Genomic DNA, 23,323 nt, shown 5'->3' with positions numbered 1-23,323 from the left:
CGAAAGACCAACTGAGAATCAATCTTGCATGCAAGTATAACATGTGTGGAGATGAACCCCTTAGCTAGTTTCCCATCCATTAAATTCCATCACATTCATATTTACATTCTGCTTTAATTTACAATCTGTGCATTTAGTTTAATTTCGTCCAAAACTCAATCCCCCTTTACTTTATTGTTCAATTTAGTTAGAAATCAATTTAGTTTGTGTTTTTAAAGCATTTTGAGTATTTGGTTTGTCTTAGTGTTTTAAAGTTTAGTTTTGCATTCTTTGAGTCTAGTATAGTGTTTTATATTGTGTTTTTACGTTTTTGAGTCAAATCCAAGTGATTAACAATCCCTCCTAATCCCCGGTCCAGAACGATCCCTACTTATACTTATACTACAATCGTCAAAAAGAGGGTTTAATTTGTGCGCGTATAAAATTCGCACCACCTTCCGCTCCGATGCCTCTTGCTCCAATGCCTTCTGCTCCAAGACCTCCTGTTCCGATGCCATCCTTTTCCGATAGTGTTGCCACGAAGTGGGGCCTCACGTACACAACCTTATGAAGACTCCATCTTTCTGCCATGTTTAGATACAATTGTAATTTATCGAAAAATAAAATGAACAAGCTTTGTTTTATTTACTGTATTGGGTTGCCTCCCAAGTAGCGCTTTCTTTTACGTCTTGCAGCCGGACGAAGAACCCAATCACTCCAGGATATGTTTCACGAATCGGATGAGAACTCCGAGTCATGAACTAGTACCTAAAACAAGAAACAAAACAAATTTAAGAATCTGGAAAAATAAAAACAAACGAAAATAAAACAATCCAAGGGATTAGCAAAGTTGCTAATCCCCGGCAACGGCGCCAAAATTTGATGCGAGAATTATACGCGCACAAATTAAACCCTCTTTTTGTCAATTGTAGTATAAGTATAAGTAGGGATCGTTCTGGACCGGGGATTAGGAGGGATTGTTAATCTCTTGGGAACTGACTCAAAAACGTAAAAACAATATAAAACACTAAACTAGACTTAAAGAATGTGAAACTAAACGTTAAAAACACTAAGACAAACCAAAAGGCTCAAAATGCTTTAAAAACACAAACTAAAATGATTTCTAACTAAATTGAACATTAAAGCAAAAGGGGGATTGAGGTTTGACGAAAATTGAAATAACGAAACAAGTTAATAAACTAGACAGAATGTAAATATGAAATTGATGAAATGGAATGAATGGATGCTAGCCAAGGGGTTCATCTCCATACATGTTATACTTGCATATAAAACGAATCTAATTGCTTTTCAATAAACCATGAATTCTCAACGCCCCGGGTTAATTAGGTCCGCTTAAATTAACCGTCAAGTTTTCCTTAAGTTAATGAATTGGATGATTGCATACGACAACCCAAAGCATTCCTCACAAGTTCCCTACATGAATTGCATAATAGAGATACAAGCAAGAATCATTAAGCATCATGAAAACTATAAGTGTTGACGAGGCATTCGTTACTTGATTGCATGAAACTTATGCCAAGAATTTGTTTAACGCGATTGTTTATAAGCAACCTCCACTACTTGTGAATATAAGTTCATAACTATTACGTGAAACTCACTTATATTCTAGCGTCAAATTCATGCATGAAAATTAAGCGTTCATTCTTAATAAACATACATAAATAGGATATCAATCAAATAGTTAAACAAATTGAATTCACAACTTATGAAACGTAATTAAAAGTAATCAAATCATATTGCAAGCATAAACATATATTTCGAATCACCCCCAAGCTAAGGGGGGTTTAGTTCCTCATACGTACAAAACAAAGAGAATTGAAATTAAACATTGAAATCAAAGAAACGCCTAAACATTCCAACAACTCAAACTTGAATTGTATGAACGTTTAGGCCCTCTTATCTTCCTCTTCGTTGTAGCATAAGGTCGAAGGATAGTTGGTTTGGGGGAATGGAAGTGTGGAATTATGGAAGTGGATGAGGAGTGGTGGAAATGGAAGAATGGTTTTTGGATTCTAAGGGAGAGAAACTCACGGCTAGGGAAGTGTTTGTGGTGTGTTGTGTTGTGAATGAGATGATGAGAATGGAGAGTGAATTGAATCAAATGGAAGTGTGTGTGGTTTATATAGGGAGAGAATGGATGGGAGAGCATGTGAATGATAGCTAGGAGAATGATTAAAGGGGTGTGAATGGTTGGAAATGCATGTGGGTGAATTGGTGGTGCAATGATGAAAGAATAAGTGCATGTGTGTGTTTGTGTTGGAATGAATGTGAATGCAATGATGAAGAGTGAATAAATAATGCATGTAGGGTTAGCTAGGTTGGCTTTGTTTGGGTGCATGTGAGTTAAAGAGGGAGAATGTGGTGAAATGATGAAGTAGGAAGGTGGAAATGCATGTGAATGCATGTGAGTGCATGTGTGTGTGAATGGGTGTTTCTTGATGGTTTTGGGGTTGTGATGCATGTGAATGCATGTGGCTAAGGCTTGTTGATTGGGCTAGGGGTTTTGCATGGCTCAAAGGATTGTTTGATTGGGCTAGGCCCTTTGTTTTATGTCCAAAGTGCATACAAGGCTTTCAAATTCGTCCAACACTTTGGCTCCAAAAATATGCTATCCATTCCAAGCCCAATTTTGCTCCAAAATGCTCCAAAATGCATCTTTTTGCATCCTTAGCCATATGAACCTAAAAACACACGAAAATGGCTTAAACTACTAAAACAACTATGAATTAACAACATAGATGCACGAAAACAAGCTAAGTAAGTCGCCTAAATATGCTCCTATCAGACCCTGATTCGGTCACTATGATTATATTCGTAAGAGTATAAGCACGCCGAATCGAGACCAAACTATATGGGCACAGGTACTCGAATGTGATGTATGTCTTGATGGTAAACGTAGTTCGGCCGTCGGAATGCCGAACCCTAAAGCTTACTTGCGAGTATCCAATCATAAAACCACTCGGCGCCCAATGCGCCGAGTAATGCAATTCGTAACACCCTACTATGCCGGAGAGGCTTAGTAAGATGACCTCTACCAACAAGGGCTCGAAAACCCTTCTCGGCCGAGACTTAGATAGATAATCAGTCGACCTCGACGCAGTGCTATTTATCCAAACTGAAGGTGCTCCTTGGTCGGCTGATTCTGCGGCCGCAGTGCTGTTTATCCAAACTAAAGATGCTCGCCGGGTGCTTCCACAGTGCTGTTTATCCAAACTGAAGGTGTGTCGGCAGGGAAAAGAAAAGGAAAAAAATCTCAAGGTGTTTGAGAGGTTTTACGCAGGGCAATTGTATGCTGAATTGAAGGTCCTTTCTATTGCGTAATTTCTTGTATTTATAGCACCTCGTTCCCTGAAACCCATTCGGATTTGGATTGGGAGTCCTTGTCCCATTTTACCTCTAGCTCGAACAATCCTACCCCCTCTGGGACTCTGAATTCTCCTCCTTTTGAGGCTTTATTTCTTGCTGGTCGAGAATCCTGGTCGCACCAGGACTTCCTCGATCCTTCTACTCATCTGGACCTCTTAGGATAGGATTCGGCCGACCTTGCCAGTTGGCCTGGGTTTTATTATTCGGCCCATAGTATTTGTCATTACCTTGGGCCGAGCACATCTTGCTGCTCGGCCCAATCATAATATTTTGGGCCCAAACATTGCCCCTTCGCTTCTGAGGTCGCCGACTGTCACTCTTAGTCGGTTCTCGGCCTTGAAGAAGCGAAAACATTTATTGCTTTTTTGGACCTTACTTCATTAATGACCATTATTCCTGCATATTTATGAGACATGATTGCACCTCCCTCGTTGCCCCCAACGCGTGGCCACGCGTCAATTCTCCGCCGTTCTTAAAAGCTTCAATCATGGGCCTCGAAACCGTGCACAAATTGAATCGCCCTATCCTTATTAATACATTGAACCTGTCGCCGCACGCAATCGTGCGTCCTGGATTTTCGACTCCTCGATTCCATTTTCGTAGGTTCCCAAAATATCCGAAATGATTGCAGACTTTCCCGGTTACATTTCCCCCCAATTTGAACCAACGCTTTTCGAATTCCAGTGCCTTTCGAAATTCAGGCGTTTGATCTTCAATCTAAAAAGCCTATAAATACCCATACTTCACCCTAGTCATATCTTACGCTTTCAGAAATTCCCAAACTCTCAAATTTTATCATCCTTGCTCGTTCAGACCAAACCCTCTAGTTCTTCCTTCTGCAATCTTTCCAGTTCTTCCTTCTGCAATATCCTCTTCCTCCAAATTATACTAATGGCCTCCTTTATCGCGAAACTTTCTGATGAGATCAATAAGTGCAAGGATTTCATCGATCGGAGCGCTATCAAGACGCTGCGATTTGAAGAGGACATGGCCACCACCCACCAGATTCTGGGTCCCCTCTTCAGAGACGCAGTGCCGTCGTCTGTCACTGACCTGCTCAAAGAGCAGTGCTTAACACCCCTGCTGCAGGGGTTCAACTGGTCGAAGTGGACTCTGGCGCGGCCTCAAGGAGCTTGGCCCTCGACCACCACAGCCTAGGCCGCCTGGGTGGACCGAATAAGATCATTCTTCAGCGAGGAGTGGAAAGCCCTTGGTATCTATGATGCCATCCTGCTCTCGACCATGGAGATTACCATGGACAAGGAGCTGCTTATGGCGGCCTTGACTCTTTGGTGTTCGGCCACCAACACTATGATCCTTCCATTCGGCCCCCTCGGCCCAACGATCCTCGACATTTCGGTAATCCTTGGGACTTCTCCATCCGGCCTCCCAATCGATGCCGCTCTTTCAGGATGCCCCTCCCTTCTCAACCTGAAGGTGCTTTTCGACTAGCGGGCCGTCGAAACGCTCAGCCAAGGTGATCGGGAGCCTTCGAGGGAAGAAGTTCACAAGCTCCATAAAAACTTCTTCAATTATGATACTCTCATCTTCCATTTCGCCGGCCAAGGGCGGCCGAGCGCTGGAAGGCAGGGACTTCAGGCCGAAGAGTGGAGAAGTAGACCTGCAGCCAGAGTTGGAAAACCCAGAGGGGCCCGTTCTGGTGCGGGTCAATCTTGTTGATGGTCGTCTCGGCCAAGCAACGAAAAAGGTTGGCAAGAATAGCCGGGCTAAGCGCCAGAGGGTGACCACTAGCCAGGGCCTAGGCCACCGGCATATTCTCGACCAAGCATTTGTTCGATCTGGTACAGCAAATAAATTTGTTGTACCAGTAGAAGAGGAAGGCTATGCCCGAGGCCGAAGTCTTCGTAAAGCTGCACGAAGTCCTGTCTCTTACTGCCTCCCAAGCCCTTCGGTGCAAGGGCCTTGACTCTGTTGGAGAGTGTCTCAATGACCTCGCCAGCGATGGTCACCTGAGCCCGGAGGGTATCTCTTTCCTCACCGATCTCCTGGAGCGGACTCGGCAACACTTTCTTATCTTCGAGCGAGCACTACAAGCCGAGAATGACCTGAGGGTGGCCAAGGTCGCGCAGGAGGCAGGCCGAGTGGAGTTGGAGGCAATCAAAGCGAAGAAAGCGAAGCTGACCGAGTTTGATCGCCAAATCTCTGACCTTGAACGTCAAATTTCTGACCTTCGACAGCAAAGGTCGGCTGCTGCTTCCAAGCTTGAGAAGGACTTCGAGGCTAACAAGGCTTGGCTGACGGCCTTCGATGCCGGTGCACGGCGTATCCAGCAGCTGCAATGCAACAAGAAGACAAGGCAGGCTGAGATAATTTTGAGCGAAGCGAAGTGGCTGGAGCTAAAAGCTGCTCTCGAGACTTTCCTCCCTTCGACCCCTTAGGAACCCATCATTGTATTTGTATTTGTTTTTCTTGTAATGATCCTTTTGATATTAATACAATGGTCGTTTTGCTATCAATATAATGGTTGTCTTGCTACCAATACAATGGTCTTACTCTTGCATCTCCCATGTAATTGGATAGTACTTCTTTAAAAACTTTCCATTAATCGGTAATTTGTGAACTGAACCCGTCCGATCTCTTAAATGATATGCCCCCTTGCCGAGGACTTTGTGAACGACGAATGGCCCTTCCCAATTCGGCGACTACTTCCCAAATCTTGGGTCTTTGATCCCAACAGGCAACACAGTTTGCCAAACCAATTCTCCTTCGCCGAACGTTTTTTGCCTTACACGCTGGTTATATGCTCACTCGGCAATTTTCTTTTGCGCTACCAATAAGTTACCCGCGTTGATTCGACTTTCCTCTAAATCTTCTAATTCTTGCCGCATCGCTTGGCAATATTCACTACTGAACAAATCACTCTGCTCGATTACTCGTAACGAGCTTATACTCAACTCGACCGGCAACATAGCGTCGTGTCCATAAGTTAACGCGTAAGGAGTGGTTCCAGTGGCCGACCGGGGTGAAGTTCGGTATGCCCATAACGCTTCATTTAACTTCAAATGCCACAACCCAGGTTTCTCTTTTACCATTTTTTCAAGGATGCCGATCAACACTTTATTGCTTGCCTCAGCCTGCCCGTTTGCCTGTGGGTGGTACGGCGTAGATTGCTCGAGTCGGATGTTCAAACTGCCGCGTATTCCTTAAACTTATCGGTCGTGAATATAGTGCCATTATCAGTTATGATCGTTTCTGGCACGCCGAATCTGGTCACAATATTTTCCTCTACGAAATTGCATACCTCTTTGGTCGTTAATTCGACGTATGATCTTGCCTCGACCCACTTAGTGAAATAGTCAGTTGCTACCATTATCCATGCGTGTTTCGTTGCCCCTGATGATGGCGTGATTTTGCCAATAACGTCCATTGCCCAACCTCTGAACGGCCATGGTTTAGTAACCGAGTGTAGTAATTCGGCTGGGGCTCTCTGCACGTGTCCATGAATCTGGCATGGTACGCATCTCCGCGCATATTCGATACAATCTTTTAATATATTGGGCCAAAAATAACCGTGTCCTCGAAGCAACCAGCGCATCTTTCGTCCAGACTGGTGTGCCCCACAAATACCTTCATGTACCTCGGCCATTGCTTGGGCGGCCTCATGTGGGCCGAGGCACAATAGTAGTAACCCATCCTCGCCTTTGCGGTACAACTTATTTTGGTACGACACGTAATTCGTGGTGAGGACCTTTGTTCTCCGATCGTGTTTCCCGTTAGGATTATCAAGGTACCGTAACATCGTTTTTCTCCAATCATCTGGCTCTACCTCGACGGCACATACTTCTACAAGGTCTCCTCGTTCTAGTAAGGATGGGAATGACATTACCCTAGTACGTATTACGTGTGTGCGCTGGAGGGTTTGCCGATTGATCAAGGCCGGGTATGATTGCAGGCCTGTGGCTGCAATTCGGCCGAGCTTGCCCCCCATGAGTTGTGCTCCGGAGGCGATCTGGGCGAGTTCGTCGGCATCTGTGTTGTGGATTCGTGAAATATGTTCAAACGTGATCCATTTGAATGACTCGGCCAGGTAGGTGGCGACCATGTGATACGGCGCTAAAGTACAACTCATGCACCGAAAAATGCCGTTCAAATGGTTAATCACAAGTTCGGAATCACCGAGGACAAGAACACGGTAGGCCCATAAATCGTGTAAAACGAGGAGGCCGATAATGAGAGCTTCATATTCGGCTTGATTATTTGTGCAGCTGAAATCCAACTTGAGAGAAAAATACCACCGGCAGTGGTCGGGTGACTGAATTGCAATGCCGACGCCCGCCGAACTCGAAGTACTGGAACCATCGAAATGCATAGTCCAATGGTTATCGCGTGTGGCGACTAGACCGATGTCGACATCGCCCCCTTCAAAACCATATGGGGAAGGGTGTTGGGCTAAGAAGTCGGCGAGAGCCTGTCCTTTGACGGCCTTTTGGGGTACGTACTGCAGGCTAAACTCGGATAAGGAGAGTGTCCATTTCCCGATTCGGCCTTTGACGATAGGCCGAGTGAGCATGTACCGAATTACGTCTGTTTGGGCGATGACTTGCGTCACTGATGGGAGCATGTAATGCCGAAGCTTGGATGCGGCAAAAAACAAAGCTAAGCAAAGTTTTTCGACGGGGGAATAATTGAGCTCTGGTGAATTCAGATTTCGGCTAAGATAAAAGATAGCTTGCTCACGTCCTACATTGTTGTCTTGCGCGAGGAGGCACCCAATGGATTCGGCGGCTGCTGAAATGTACAATTTAAAGGGTTTGTCGCGACAAGGTGGAACCAGCACGGGTGGGGTCGAAAGGGCCACCTTGATTTGCGTGAATGCGCTATAATGCTCTTCGCGCCATATAAATTCATCAGTATCCTTAAGTTTAAGGAGAGTGGAGAATGCCTTCATTTTACCGGCCGAATTGGCGATGAAACGGCGGAGGAAGTTGATCTGCCCGAGTAGGGACTGCAGCTGTTTCTTTGTTGTGGGTGGTGGGGCGCTAATGATGGCGCGTGCTTTATGTGCGTCGATTTCGATGCCGCGATGGTGCACCAAAAATCCTAGGAAATTTCCGGCCGAAACACCGAAAGCGCACTTGGCTGGGTTCATCTTGAGGTTATTCATATGCATGCGAAGGAACGCTTGCCGCAGATCATCCAGGTGCGTTTGGCGGCGTTTCGACTTTACCACCACGTCGTCGATATAAACTTCGACGATGGTCCCGATTAAGTCGTGGAAGATCATATTCATAGCCAGTTGGTATGTGGCGCCAGCATTCTTGAGGCCGAATGGCATGACTACCCACTCGTACGTACCAAGTGCCCCTGGGCAACGGAAAGCCGTTTTGTGGACGTCGGCTTCGGCGATGAAAATCTGGTTGTATCCCGCATGGCCGTCCATGAAAGATAGCAGTTCATGATTAGCCGCGGCATCGATTAGCAAATCTGAGATTGGCATTGTATATTCGTCCTTGGGAGTAGCCAGATTTAGGTTACGGAAATCGATGTAGATACGGAGGGCTCCGTTTTTCTTCAACACTGGGACGATATTGGCCAACCATTCGACGTACCGAGCGGTCCTAATAAATCCGGCTTTGAGAAGCCGGACTAATTCTTCCTTAATGCCGAGTTGTACCTCGGTCGAAAATCGGCGAGGGGGCTGCCGAAAAGGCTTACATCCGTCTTTGATGCGTAGCTCATGTTCTACCAGGTTTCGATCGAGGCCTGGCATTTCATGGTAACTCCACGCGAAGCAATCTTTAAATTCCTGGAGTAACTTACGGAGTTCGGCCTTCATGGCCGGTGGGAGTAAAGCACTTATAAACAATATACGAGGCTCATCGGCCATGCCTACGTTAACTTCTTCTAATGGGTCCTTGACTTGAGGCCGATGGTCTTCGAGTTCGGCCGGTGCGGCCTGAACTTTATCGAGAGACAGAACAGGGCCGTCATCTGCTTCGGCCAAAAATTCGATTAAATTGATGTCGGAATGCGGTTGCTTGGTAATGGCGTACCAATGGGCCAGCAGACGTTCCATAGTTGATGAAACCGCGGCCTGACGCTGTTCTTGCTTGGTGTGCTCAATCATCGGCATTGGTAACTAAATCCGCCAAGCCAAGTCTCGCCGAATCCTGTTGGACAGTCTCGGCGCCGACCTCAATTACTTTTTGTACCAAAATTCTCGTCGGCCGCCCATCCTCGTTAAGGCCTTGGAGGGTGATGTAGCCGATGTGATCGTCGTAATGGCGAGCCTGAATCATGTTGGTCTCAAATGGTTGATTATTGACCGGGTGGACGGTGACCGATTTGCCGTCCCAAAAGATGAGAACTTGGTATAGTGATGAAGGAATGCAACTGGTTTGGTGGATCCAGTCGCAGCCAAGTAATGCGTTATAGTTGGTCTTGGAATCAATTATAAAGAAGGCCGTCATGTGTTGACGACCGGCAATGCTAACTTCCAACGGTAGCACTCCTTTGGTCTGAGACTTGTCACCAACGAAGCTGCTCATAGTGATCCCTGACGGAATGAGTTCATTATCAGAACGGCGTAAAGCCTTCATGACAGATATCGGCATAATGTTGACTGTGGCTCCACAGTCGACAAACACTTTAGAAATAGGAAATCCTTCGATGTGAGCCGTGACGTATAACGGCTTCAAGTGTTAGAGATTAACCGAAGAGGAGCGGGGAAATAGTTCGGCTAAAGCCGCCTTAAGGTTGTCTGTGCTTCGGGCTTCTCTGTCGTCGTCGTTTGCGACGAAATCGACTTGTGTTGCTTCTTCGGCTACTACATCTCCGTCCAAGAAATTTGATTGGTGGGTACTAGGTTGAAATTCAGCTGGTAACACGTGGACCATACTGATCTCCATTTGTTCGAGGACCGAATGACCCATTGGATCGTGGTCGTCGTCTTCTGCCGAACTAACCACAGTATCAGCCGGCGGAATATCCTCGATCAAACTTTTGAGTGCCTCGGTAAGAGCCGGTATCCGAGACGTGGGAACCAAGTCGAGTGTGGTGTGGCTATTTTCCTCGACCATGTTGACTGTCGAAGATTTATGTATGTCCTTTGTTATACGGGCTCGTTCTTCATAGGCAATGCGGGCGTTCCTCGTGTCGAGATATGTATCCAACCGTGCTATCCGTTTTTCTTCGTTGGCCGTGAGGCCGAAGAGCGATACAGCCAAGAAAACTTCGAAATGATAGCGCAAATGCTGAAGGTCATCGAGCGAGAAAGGTAATTCGACGGTGTCGATATCTGTATAAGGATCAACTTCAAAACCAAGTACCCGAGCTTCCCGTATGTGCTGGAATCTCGCTTTAATTGCTGGATCAGAAGTTTTCTGAATAATTTGCTCGGCATCAGGGCAAGTAAGAGCTAGGTCGAGGGCTTCCTGACACGCCTTGGGTAGTCCATACAAGTCATTGGCGGAGTATTTCTTATGAAACTCTCGCATGTATTCCAGGGATTCACCGAGGAATGGGGGGTGTAAGTTGCGCCGTACTTTGATAAACGGTTCGCGCGGTGGTAACGGAGAAAGTTTCTTTTCGGCCTCTTGTCTAAAGTGTTCCAGACGAGCTCTCGTCTCCCCAGGCTGGAGAAGAATTTTGATACGTTTCTCAGAATCCTCAATGGTGGTTTCGAAACCGGCAGCTGCTACTTTCTTCATTTCGGCTAACTCGGTCATGATAGTCGGGGTTGGCCGTTCACTTACGCTTTCCATGGCCTTCTTTGGTTGCCACTGGTTGGCGGGACTGGCCTGCGCTTCTCGTCGCCGAGCCATGCAATCGATCCGTTGACCACGACGTTTTTGGGATTTAGATAACGCCGTATATAAACCTGTCGGGGAATTGTAACTGTACCAGCGTTGATCCGATGTCTTGAGCGGTTTGAAAGTTTTACGATCGGCTGATGAGCTGGAACTGTTGGTATTGCGCGAGTAATAATCCTCATTATAGAAAGGCGCGTCAAAGTCAAGACGCCACCTGACCGAGGCCTGGTCTCTCGGCCATACTTGTGGGCCGAGTCGATCAAACACTTGACGTCGCTGCCCAAGTTCCTTTGGTGATGTCACTGGCGCGGTAAGGGCCGTGGGTGGTGAAGATGTTTCCTTCCCAGGCTCAACTGGTGTTTTACAATGGTCACATAAAACCTTTGATCCATGAGGATCGTCGGCATTTGACCTCGTCGTAGGCTCGCCGGCGGGTGGTCCCGATTGTTCCGTGGGTGGTGCATTCGAAAAGATATCGAGGTTTAGCCTTGTTCGACCATTTCGTTGACGGATATGCTGCACCGGGACGTATTCGACCTTCCCTTTGTTTTTTGGAAGATGAGCATCCACCATACCAATTGTTGTTAACGGGAAGGGATTGACGTCGACCGCCATCTGCTTTTCTGGAAATTTCAACTTTCCTTTCTCGATCCAACTTTGGATTGTATCCCGGAATACGACACAATTATTGGTCGCATGCTTATTAGAGTTGTGATACTTGCAGTATACCTTTCCCTTCAATTCATCGGCCTTAGGGATAATATGTCCTGGCCGAAGCTTGATGATCTTTGTTGCCAATAATTGATCGAAAATTGCATCGGCCTTGGTGATGTCGAAAGTATAGAGTTTCGAAGACTTATTCATTTCCTCGGTGGCCGAATGGGCTTTGGTGTCTTTGCCATTTACTTGAGCCAGAGCCTTGCAGACGTATGGTTTGTCTATTACTATCTCGGCCGCATCCACACTAACACACTGATGGTCCCCACTTTCGGCCGAGGTATAGCTAACCGTGGGGTTCTTGTATAACGTTCCCCAGGATGGTGACTTCGATATCTTTTCTTCTCGGAGCAGATAATCATATTGTTCGACGTGTTGAGCAAGTTCGTACATATCGCGAATGTTTGCCCCCAGGAACTTCTTTTTGTACTCCACGTCTAATCCGTTGAGAGCAATCCTGACGAATTCCACTTCGGGGAGTGGTACTCGGCACCAATTCCTGGCCGACTTGAACCTTGTTAAGTACTCCATTGGAGATTCGTCGGATGCTTGAGCCATCCTGGCCAAGGATGATACGGACATCTCCATCCCTGGCAGATAGAATTGTTCATGGAACTTTTCGACCAACTCCTCCCAACTCTACACAGAATTGGGTGGAAGATTAATGTACCAGGCGAAAGCGGAGCCTGTCAATGAAAAATTAAACAAACGTAGTTTGTAGAAGTCGCTATTGACGTCTCCACACTGCGCTGTGAACCGAGCCACATGTTCTAATGAGCACAAAGACGATTCCCCGGCGAAGAGGCTGAAATCAGGGATCTTAAATCCTCGTGGGTATTCAAACCTTTCTTCAGGGCCGAATCAATCATTCTCTGGACCTCGATCATGTTCACGGAAGCGGCTTCTTCTCCCTGGCTTGGTCCCTCAGATCTATTTCCTGGTCCTCTTCTTTCTAAAGTGACTGGTTGCGGCCGAGCGGACCCTCTCTCGGCTGGTATGGGCACGTTCGTCGAAAGCTGCCGAGGTTGGCTGACCTGGCCATCTTCGAAGGCTTTACTAACTAACAGTTCAAGCATTCTGGTCTGTGTATCGTTGTTACTTCGTATTGCTTCTAGCAAATCATTCATCCTTTGACCAATCGACTGCTCGACCTGATGATACTGCTCATCAAGTCGTCTCCGAAGAAACGACCTAGTTGGTGGATCAGAGCCTTCTCTACCATCGTCGTCGCAATCTTCCACTATCCCCTCCACAAACATGGGCGTCGTTTGATTCAGGATCGCCGCGTTGTGAGGTTGCTCCGCCGAGACAAATCTCATTTTCTCGGCGTGTCACACTTGTAGCCTCGGGTGGCGCAGCAATGATCGGATTTTTTGCTGGGTGCGAATCCTGCCCAAGGCTTTGCATTGGTAAGTCAGCTGTTGACTTCCCCATGGTTGTTTTCTTCTTGGTAGACCGTGTCTCAACGGTCATGAACTCCGAAGGTTTAGCACAATCGTCCCACTGGGCGTGCCAAAATGTTGATTACAAAAATTACAAAACCTACGTGGCGCGCAGGCCGAGTAACTAATGAGCTAACTACGTCCTTCGGTTGACTGCGGGGCGTGCCAACTCGTCGGCCGAGCTCGGCCGAGGAGTAAAATGTGATGTTGTCGCGTTGGGTGCGCTGTTGACTTCTGTATCTTGCGATTGCGACCGAGGAAGGAACGCTCTCGGCCTCTGGGTTCTATAGCCTGAAGACAAGGCTACTAATTCTACGGAGTTCACAAGTCGTTAGACCCTGATTCGGTCACTATGATTATATTCGTAAGAGTATAAGCACGCCGAATCGAGACCAAACTATATGGGCACAGGTACTCGAATGTGATGTATGTCTTGATGGTAAACGTAGTTCGGCCGTCGGAATGCCGCACCCTGAAGCTTACTTGCGAGTATCCAATCATAAAACCACTCGGCGTCCAATGCGCCGAGTAATGCAATTCGTAACACCCTACTATGCCGGAGAGGCTTAGTAAGATGACCTCTACCAACAAGGGCTCGAAAACCCTTCTTGGCCGAGACTTAGATAGATAATCAGTCGACCTCGACGCAGTGCTGTTTATCCAAACTGAAGGTGCTCCTCGGTCGGCTGATTCTGCGGCCGCAGTGCTGTTTATCCAAACTGAAGATGCTCGCCGGGTGCTTCCACAGTGCTGTTTATCCAAACTGAAGGTGTGTCGGCAGGGAAAAGAAAAGGAAAAAAATCTCAAGGTGTTTGAGAGGTTTTGCGCAGGGCAATTGTATGCTGAATTGAAGGTCCTTTCTATTGCGTAATTTCTTGTATTTATAGCACCTCGTTCCCTGAAACCCATTCGGATTTGGATTGGGAGTCCTTGTCCCATTTTACCTCTAGCTCGAACAATCCTACCCCCTCTGGGACTCTGAATTCTCCTCCTTTTGAGGCTTTATTTCTTGCTGGTCGAGAATCCTGGTCGCACCAGGACTTCCTCGATCCTTCTACTCATCTGGACCTCTTAGGATAGGATTCGGCCGACCTTGCCAGCTGGCCCAGGTTTTATTATTCGGCCCATAGTATTTGTCATTACCTTGGGCCGAGCACATCTTGCTGCTCGGCCCAATCATAATATTTTGGGCCCAAACAACAACAAAAGGGGATAGATTGTAATTTCAATGTGGACGAACAAGGAAAAAGGATCCCGCACCTAATATTACATAAAATGACTATCTTCGATAAGGAGATGCAGAATCATGTCAAGAGACTTCTTGAACTATATGAATTCACACTCTTCATTGGCAACCCAAATTGTGAGAGACAATGCACACACCATGGGTTTCTGCTTTACATGTAGATGCAGACGAAAATCAGAGTATGCACAACAGACAATGAAATTATGAATATTAGTTAATTAACTGGAAAATATATAAAAATTATTGTCTAGACAGCTATAATCTAAGAACTACAAGTTAACCGTATACTAAATTCTACCTAAACCTAAGAAGTCTTCCATGTAGGACACCTCTAAGTTAGTTTAAGAGAAAATTTGATAGGCCTCTATTGGATACTACTATGTTTGTGCTTAGGTTTACTTTCTTGTCATGTATACTACTATAGTTTTGTAAGGTACCTCTAAGTTATGTTGACCAACAATTTGATATGAATCCAATTTGATTAATGGATTAATGGGTTTAGTCCAATTCTGTTTGATTAATGAGTTTAGTCCGGTGATTAAGCTTCCACGTCAGATTTTAACATGATGACTCATCTTATACTGTTTTTAATACCTAATCTACCTCTTAAGTATTTTTAATAGTGTTTCAATAGAAAGCTGCTAAATCCATCCCGTTATCTTATTTTCCCACACACGTTATATTTACACCAACTATAAAAAGTTAAAAAAATTAAAATGTTATTTCCCCACCCACTATTATTCCTAAAATAACTCTTGATATATATATATATATATATATAATTATAATTATAAACTTGTCTCTTAAAAAAGAACATAAACAAATAATATTACTCTCTTCTAAAAGCCAGCAAAAAAAAAAAGAAAAAAAAAACAAACAAACAAACAACTGGGTCTTCCAATCTTTAGCCTAATGTACACATTTGGTCGGGATTGAAAATGGAGGAGCTAACTCAAGTAAACCATTTCTCAAGCCCAAACCCCTAGGGTTATGCTAGATGATGATGGAAACATCTTCAACTGGGAAGCTTTTGCAAGGAACGCATACAAGTGGGATTATGCTAGATGATGATGGAAATGCTTTCTGAAATTCCATTAACGGAAGTTTTGGGTTTTATTGAAGAATTTTTAAACCTAGAAAGCTTGGGTTACTAAGGAGTTCTCCGACATATTAAGAAAAAAAATTTACATCACATAATTTTTTCCATATACGTAATATGAATTAAAGAAAACATCTTGAAGCTTAAATTGCAAAACAAAAGTCTTATAGTAGACCAATCAAAAAAGAGAAAATTAAAAGTTTCAAACAAGCACTACACCAACTTCAATTTTTGTCAAGCTCCACGATCTCTCTAGTTACGACGGTAGACTCTAGAATGGATTTGAACTATTGTATACAAGCAATGTACGGAATAGCCCATACTAAACACCATGGTTCAGAGTATCTTTCCCAATTTGTTGCTATATATGGAATTGGATGACCTGATTTCAAGAACTTTACAACTTAAACTTAAAGTAAATGCATTCAATCCTCATAAGATCACCTACAAAAATTTCCAACAATAAATCCTTATGTCCATACCTGCACAAAATGATAATTGGTGAATCCGATAACAATCTCCTTACATGATGCTAGGGGTATAGGTGTTGTTCTAAGAGGTAAAAATGTAAGACATTTTACATTCAATAGGTGGAAAGTACCACACCATAACATGATGCCATAATATGGCCCATGTCAGGCATAGTCATCCACCGATCAATGTTTGCATGAGTTTCAAAATATCTTATTGCATGCTTCAACTCATGGACCCTATTTTCAAACCCATATAGCTTGGAGTAGCAACTTGAGTAAGTCTCTAACTCTTGTAATAAATCTTTTCGCACTTGTATCCATCCATCCTCATTATAACCCAACAATGATGCAATTGCTCTGAAATCGCAATGTCCATCAGATGCCACATTTTAACAAGAAGAGTGTATGGCCTCAATGCTACTGGAAATGCATTAGTTAACTCAATTGGCTTAACTAAACGAGCGCAATGCACCTTCTCCTTTGGTCGCCTCTTTTGTTTTGAACTCATTTCAGGATAAAGACCACCAAGGGTACAACTATCCATCCCAAGTGAATAACTTCCTTGTTCCAATTCCACAATCTCAAACAATGACGAATCATGACGAGTAGATTTATCCATCTTTTTACTTGGCCTACGTCTCGCCTTGTCACTGATGGTTCAACAAGTGAAGTAGTTTGTGGTAATACTAAATCACAAGTGAAGTAGTTTGTGGTAATACTAATCCCATAAGTTTCCTTTTTAGGACCATTCTTGCAGTTGTATCAGATTCTATCCAACACCTATGAAACAACTCCATGTCTGCATCATAAACGTATTCTACTGCATTTCCTAAAGGCGTACACCTTATGTCAAGTTTCCTCCAATGAGGATCAATGATCTAAAGTGGAATAGGTCGACCATCTCTCATGTATCTAACAATCTCATGAGCACATGGTAATCCATGAGTGTCTCATAAAATATAGCCACTTGCCTCGAAGTCAATATTGTTCATTTTGGACAACTCGTACTCCTTAGGACCATATATAGTGCATTAATTGAGACAAAGCCACAAAGTTCCATGAAATCTAAATGTCTAAAATCATGATGCACCACTATCAAACTTTTCTCAAAAGAAGCCTTGTTTCAATTTGCTGCAACCCAAGCAAAGTTGTAACTTTCCCATGATGTCTCAAATGTTCCTTGACTACTTCCAAGATGTCTTTTTAATTTGGCATGTGAAGACTCACCCTGTTAAAGTATCAAAGGTTTAGCAATCTCACTAGAAAATGAAAATAAAGTAACAAGTGATAAATGCTTACCTATTTGAGATTGTATTCCCAAAGTGCATAAATTTATCGATCCATGCTGCAACAAACCTTTATTTATATGGATTCAACAATGTATCTATCAGATATTGAAGCATCTCTTGATGCATACTAAACTCATCGCATTAGGAGTGGGTTGAAAAAACCAAAAACTGAAGAAAGATAAAATAAAAAAATAAAAAAAAAGTAATTGAAAACCAAACCGCTACCGAAAAAAAAACCAAACCAAAAGTACAAAATCAAATCGAACCGAACCGAAATGGTTTTGTTCGGTTTTGATTTTTGGAGTTCAGAAACCGAACCGAAGTTAGTTTGTGATTAATTGTGTTTGAATTGAATAAACAAGGTGATCATTGATTGATTGAACAGTGACCTTGCACCTGCCAGTTCAGAAATTCGTCCATATTAATTTAGAACCTTTCCCTAGTATATGTTTATTTCCCTTTGAGTGTATATATGTGTGTGTGTGTGTGTGTGTGTGTGTGTGTGTGTGTGTGTAAAGTCAAGTAAATTAGTAGTGAAATCAATAGAATATGAATTATAAATAGGTATTACTATATATATATATATATATATATATATATATATATATAGTTAAAGTGATAAGTACTCAACCTGTTGCAGAAACTTGGTTGAAAAATATTTGAGAGAATTAGTTGAGATGAAAGAAATGATAATTTAGATATATGCATGATGAATCACATGAATGGTTCCCTCAATGTTTGCTCATGTCATGCAGCAGATGCAAAGGAGATCAAATAGATGCAAACAGAATGAATGGCCTTTTTTTAACCTCCAAATTTGAGTCTATCTTCTGATCAGTTTATTCTCAACACTCTAATTTGGTACTTTGAAATTTTCTTACTTTAAAATAAAAATAAATCGAACCGAATGAAAATCGAATCGAGAAAAACCGAACAAAAAAAAACCGATGGAAAAGTAAACCAAACAGTAACTTTAGTTCAGTTTCCGGTTTTGGCAAAAAACCGAACCGAGTGGAACTGAACCGACCCCTATGTTGCATAGTTGTCTTGTCTGTCTTGTGAAATCAGCTTCAGTAGAAGATGCAATCATTGTACTCTATCTCTCCAAAAATCTATCGCAATCTTCCTTGGACTTATATAATTTTTTTAACTTAGCTAGCACATTCTAATTAATGTGTCATCTACATAATAAATGCTTACTTGTACCAAGTATAAGCTCAATGACCCTCATCAAAGCCATTTCTCTATCTATCACAATAACATCAGGCATAACAATATCATCCATGAGTCCTTGCAATATACTCAAGCCCCAAACGTAATGATCTTCTCGTTCCGCAGAAAGATAAACAAAACCAACAGAAAATGTCATATTAGTTGACGTAACTCCTACAATTTCTAACAATGGCATACGATACCTATTCGTCTTGCACGTACAATACATAATCAACATATGTGGAAATGCATGTAACAATTCTATAAAAATCGGATGTGTCCAAAACAAGTCCAAAATAGTATTAGGCTTTGGGCAACTCCTATGCCACTCAGTGTACCTATGCTCAGATAACTTACTCATCAATTGTTGCATTTGGGACCTCCCACCTTTCTCCAAAAACCTCAAGTGTTGACGTACATTATAATTTGTCCTTGATGTATATACATTTCGTTTGTCTCTTTGTTTTAGTTTAGTCAAAATCCTTTGGTTGCACCAAACTTTTAGCTGGATCAGCCAATAACGAAGTCTCCTCCAAAGATAATCTACCAGCAAATGAATTACCCTCCAAATGGTCTGCTGCTGTGTGATTATGCACTCCAATAACTATCGTCAATATCCAATCATCATCAGTTACTAGCTTTTCATCCTTTAATTGAAACAGGCATCCACATTTTTAAGTTCCAGAATTCCTTTTATCCTCATTCTTATGTCTTTTTCGTGAATTCAACTTACATAGTGTCCATTCCTTTCACAACCCAATTTAAGTCTAGGGCTCCTGTTATCTTTTCCACCTTGATCTGATCGTAACGTCACAATAACAAAACTATTGACCTTCTCAACTTCTCGAGCCCATTTTATTAATTCTTCTCTACTCTTGAATAACTATGTACCAAAATTGCACATTATGAATAAACATACAAGAGTATAAGTAAATCAATTGCATAGTCAAGCCAAATATTACCTTATTTATGGTCAATTCACCAGTACAGTCCACCATATGTGTAGATGCTGAGTTACTACCAAATTCATCTACCTACTGCCAAGAAAGAAATATGCAAATATGATTATACTTGCTTTTGTTTTTAGGGTAAATTACACAAAATTACCTCAACTATTAGGTCAACCATAGTTTCATACCCCATCTTTAAAACATTTCAATATCATACCTTATCTTACAAATTTGTTGCAATGTCATACCTCCGTCAGTTTGTTTGTCAATTCCGCTGTTAAATACTGACATGGCTTGAGACCGAGCTCACTCCTTATTAAAAAATTAATTAAATATTAAAAACTAAAAAATAAAATTATTTAATAATTTTTTTAAATAGGAGACCCACCCCTACAACCCATCACCCCTGCTTCGGTTCTTCCCCATCCACTCGAAATCCCCAACCCACCACTACCTCCTGGTGCTCCTCGATGACCCCTCTTTTTAGTTCTTTCACTTAATCTTCTTCCACTCCCACATCTTCCGCGGCTTCGATCTCAACTTCAAGCTCACCGAAGACCCCAAATCCATACACCATGAGCTTCTTCACCAACACCACCAATTTTGACAACCTCATGCTCCAAACCCTAATAGGCAAGCTCCAAATCTGATCCCCTACCAACAACTCCTTCCTCCCCCAACCCTCGAGGAGCACTTCTTCTACGCCACCAATCTCTCCGATGACGACGACGATGAGAACAAGACCCAGCTCGCCAAGGAAGAATCCCGCCTCAAGAAGGAGATTATCCGGGTTGTTCTTAGCGACAAGACCGATTCCCTCAAGCCTAATTCAGGTCAGACCGTCATGATCCGGGAGCACCACATTTGCGTTGGGTTTCATGAGGAATTGCGTTCGGAGTATCGGGTTTGGGAGTGGCATGGGCATATCATGCTCTTTGATGAAGAGAACGGGTGCACCCCTAAGTATATATATGGGAATTACTTTGAAGGGCTGATTGGTAAGGCTTGTGGAAGTGGCGGCGGCAAAAGTGGTGGTGCTCGTGTAGATGAGCCCAAGGAGGAAGAAGAGGAGGATAAAGAGAAGGTGACCACTTTGGGGCTCACTATCCTTAGGGACAGTGAAGGTGTGGCAGTAGGGATTAGAGTGGAATGTGGTGGAGGAGGAGGATGATGAGGGGGAGGGGGAGGAAAGCCTTGGGAGGGAGGTGGAGATGAAGGAAGAGAAGGAAGCGATAGGGTTCTGGTTTTGGTGGTGAAGGAACGTTGGGACACGGATGGATGAGGAAGAACCGAAGAAGGGGAGATGGGTTGTAGGGGTGGGTCTCTCATTTAAAAAAAAATTATTAAATAATTTTATTTTTTTTAGTTTTTAATATTTAATTTTTTTTTAATAGGGAATGGGTTCCACCTCGAGCCACGTCAACATTTAACAGAAGAATTGACAAACAAACTAACGGAAGGTATGACATTGCAACAATTTGATAGGAGCATATTCATGCGACTTAATTAGCTTGTTCTCGTGCATTTATGTTGTGTTTACTTAGTTGTTTTAGTGTTTAAGGCCACTTTTGTGTATTTTCAGATTACAAGGCCAAAGTATGCAAGAAGATGCAAATTGGAGCCTTTTGGAGCGAAAGAGGAATGAATGAGTTGAAGACTTGAAGAAATGACGAAATCCTAATCCAACGATGAATTCTTACCAAAACGAGGAATCCTACTCAAACAAGGTTTCCTATTTTAGGAAAGTTAACCCTAAGTTTCCCGTTTTGGTAACCTTTCCTAAACTTAAACGTCCGTATTTTCTAGCCACTTTGACGGCCTTATAGGCACTTTAGGACACAAAACCAAGGCCCTAGCCCTATTTCCCTTCCTAGCCGCACCTTTATATTTATGTTTTAATTTCCTATTTTCGTAAGCCATTCAATCCATTCATTCCCATTATTCTTTTCCCTAGCCGCCATGATCCCATAATTTTCCTTGTAGCCGCATATCATTCCATAAACCTAGCCGTGGCATATTTATCCTAATATCCCATTCATCCCATTTTTAATCAGCCACCATCCATTCTTTTTCCTTTTTAGCCGTCATGCACCCATTCATGCCATTTATTTTTTATTCAGCCATTAACTTTTTCCATTCCATATATTTCCCCCCTAAGCCGCAAGCCATTCCCTCAATTTCCCCCCCCCCCAAAAAACCGTGCATCCATTCCCTTAAACAAAAGCCGTAGCCACCATATTTATATACTTTCTTCTTAGCCGCATTTTGCCCATTATTTTTCCACCCTAACCCGTGCACTACAATTTAACCTAATAAACAAAACAGAAAATCTGGGCAGCCACCATATTACACATTTTCAGTCCCGTGCCATCTTTCTTCCATTCCAGCCGCAAATACCATCCCACATTTTGTCCAGCCGTGCCATCTCCACCACTCCCCTTCACAGCCGCAATTTTCCCACACCATTCCACCACCATTGCCGCCCACTTTAACACCCTAAATCCATCCCAAAGTCAGAAAAATCACCCAAATAAACCTAGACTTTCACTGCCGCAGCAAGGAGAAGAAGAAGGAGGGCTTAGACGCGCAGAAATTCAAGTGGATTCATCGTGCGTTCTAGGTGTAATCAATCCTTTGTTCTTTATGTTTAAATTCAATTTTATTTTTCTTGTTGTGAACATGAGAGGCTAAATCCCCCTAGTTAGCTAGGGGGTGATTCGAAACCATGTTTATGCTTGCAATATGAATTGATTACTTTCGGTTGGAATTTCATAAGTTGTGGATTCAATTCGTTCATCTATTTGATTGATAACTTATTTGTGTATGTTGATTGAGAGTGCACGCTTAGTTTTCATGCATGAATATGATGCTAGATTATGAGGGAGTTTCACCTAATAGTTACAATCTTATAATCACAAGTAGTGAAGGTCGCTTGAAAATGATCGCGTTGAATGAATTCTTAGCATAAGTTTCATGCAATTCATAGTAACGAATGCTTCGTCAATGCTTATGTTTTTCATAGAACTTAATGATTCTTGCTTGTATCTCTATTATGCAATTCATGTAGGGAACTTGTAAGGAATGTTTTAGGTTGTCGTATGCAATCATCCAACTTAATAACTTGTGGAAAAACTGAGGGTTAATTAGTGCAATTCACGGTTAATTTGGGGCGTTGAGTTTCATAATTTATTGAAAGACCAACTGAAAATCAAAGTGTATGCAAGTGTGACATGTGTGGAGAAGAACCTTCTAGCTAGCATTCATTCCATATTTCATCACATTCATATTTAAATTCTGCCTTTAAATTACAATTTGTGCTTTTAATTTATTTTCGTCAAAACCTCAATCCCCCTTTACCTTAGTGTCTAATTTAGTTAGAAAGTGTCTTAATTTGTGTTTATAAGTATTTTGCATTCTTTGAGTCTAGTTTAGTGTTTTTAACGTTTGTTTTACGTTTTTGAGTTAGTGTCCAAGTGATTTAGTAATCCCTCCTAATCCCCGGTCTAGAACGATCCCTACTTGCATCTTTACTACAATTGTCACAAGAGGGTTTTAATTTGTGTGCTTACTTAGTTCGCATCAAATTTTTGGCGCCGTTGCCGGGGATTAGCAACTTTGCTAATCCCTTGGATTGTTTAATTTTTGTTTATTTATTTATTTTGTTAAAGTTTCTGATTTTGTTTCGTTTTCCTTGTTTTAGGTACTAGTGAATGACTCGGAGTTCTCAACCGATTTGTGAGCGTATCTCAGACTTTGA

The 23,323-nt window shown here is 42.9% G+C and overlaps 2 protein-coding genes across 2 annotated transcripts; one reads left to right on the top strand and one right to left on the bottom strand.

The window, feature by feature from the left end:
• Nucleotides 1-19,086: 19,086 nt before the first annotated feature.
• On the bottom strand, nt 19,087-19,759 carry LOC125478436. Its single transcript, XM_048586594.1, has 3 exons — nt 19,724-19,759; nt 19,350-19,499; nt 19,087-19,263 (listed from the first exon to the last, which is right to left on the bottom strand). The coding sequence occupies exons 1-3, from the start codon at nt 19,757-19,759 to the stop codon at nt 19,087-19,089; spliced, it is 363 nt and encodes a 120-aa protein (XP_048442551.1).
• Nucleotides 19,760-19,805: 46 nt separating this feature from the next.
• Nucleotides 19,806-20,737, top strand: LOC103940234. Its single transcript, XM_048586595.1, has 2 exons — nt 19,806-19,822; nt 20,200-20,737. Exons 1-2 carry the CDS (start codon nt 19,806-19,808, stop codon nt 20,735-20,737), a joined length of 555 nt encoding a protein of 184 aa, XP_048442552.1.
• The last annotated feature ends 2,586 nt before the right edge of the window (nt 20,738-23,323 follow it).

Source organism: the organism of the source record quoted next, unplaced genomic scaffold (genome assembly GCF_019419815.1).
Source record: "Pyrus x bretschneideri cultivar Hongxiangsu unplaced genomic scaffold, Pyrus_bretschneideri_v1 Contig249, whole genome shotgun sequence".
In the NCBI taxonomy this organism is placed as follows: Eukaryota; Viridiplantae; Streptophyta; class Magnoliopsida; order Rosales; family Rosaceae; genus Pyrus; species Pyrus x bretschneideri.
This window is presented reverse-complemented; position numbering and strand designations above follow the sequence as displayed.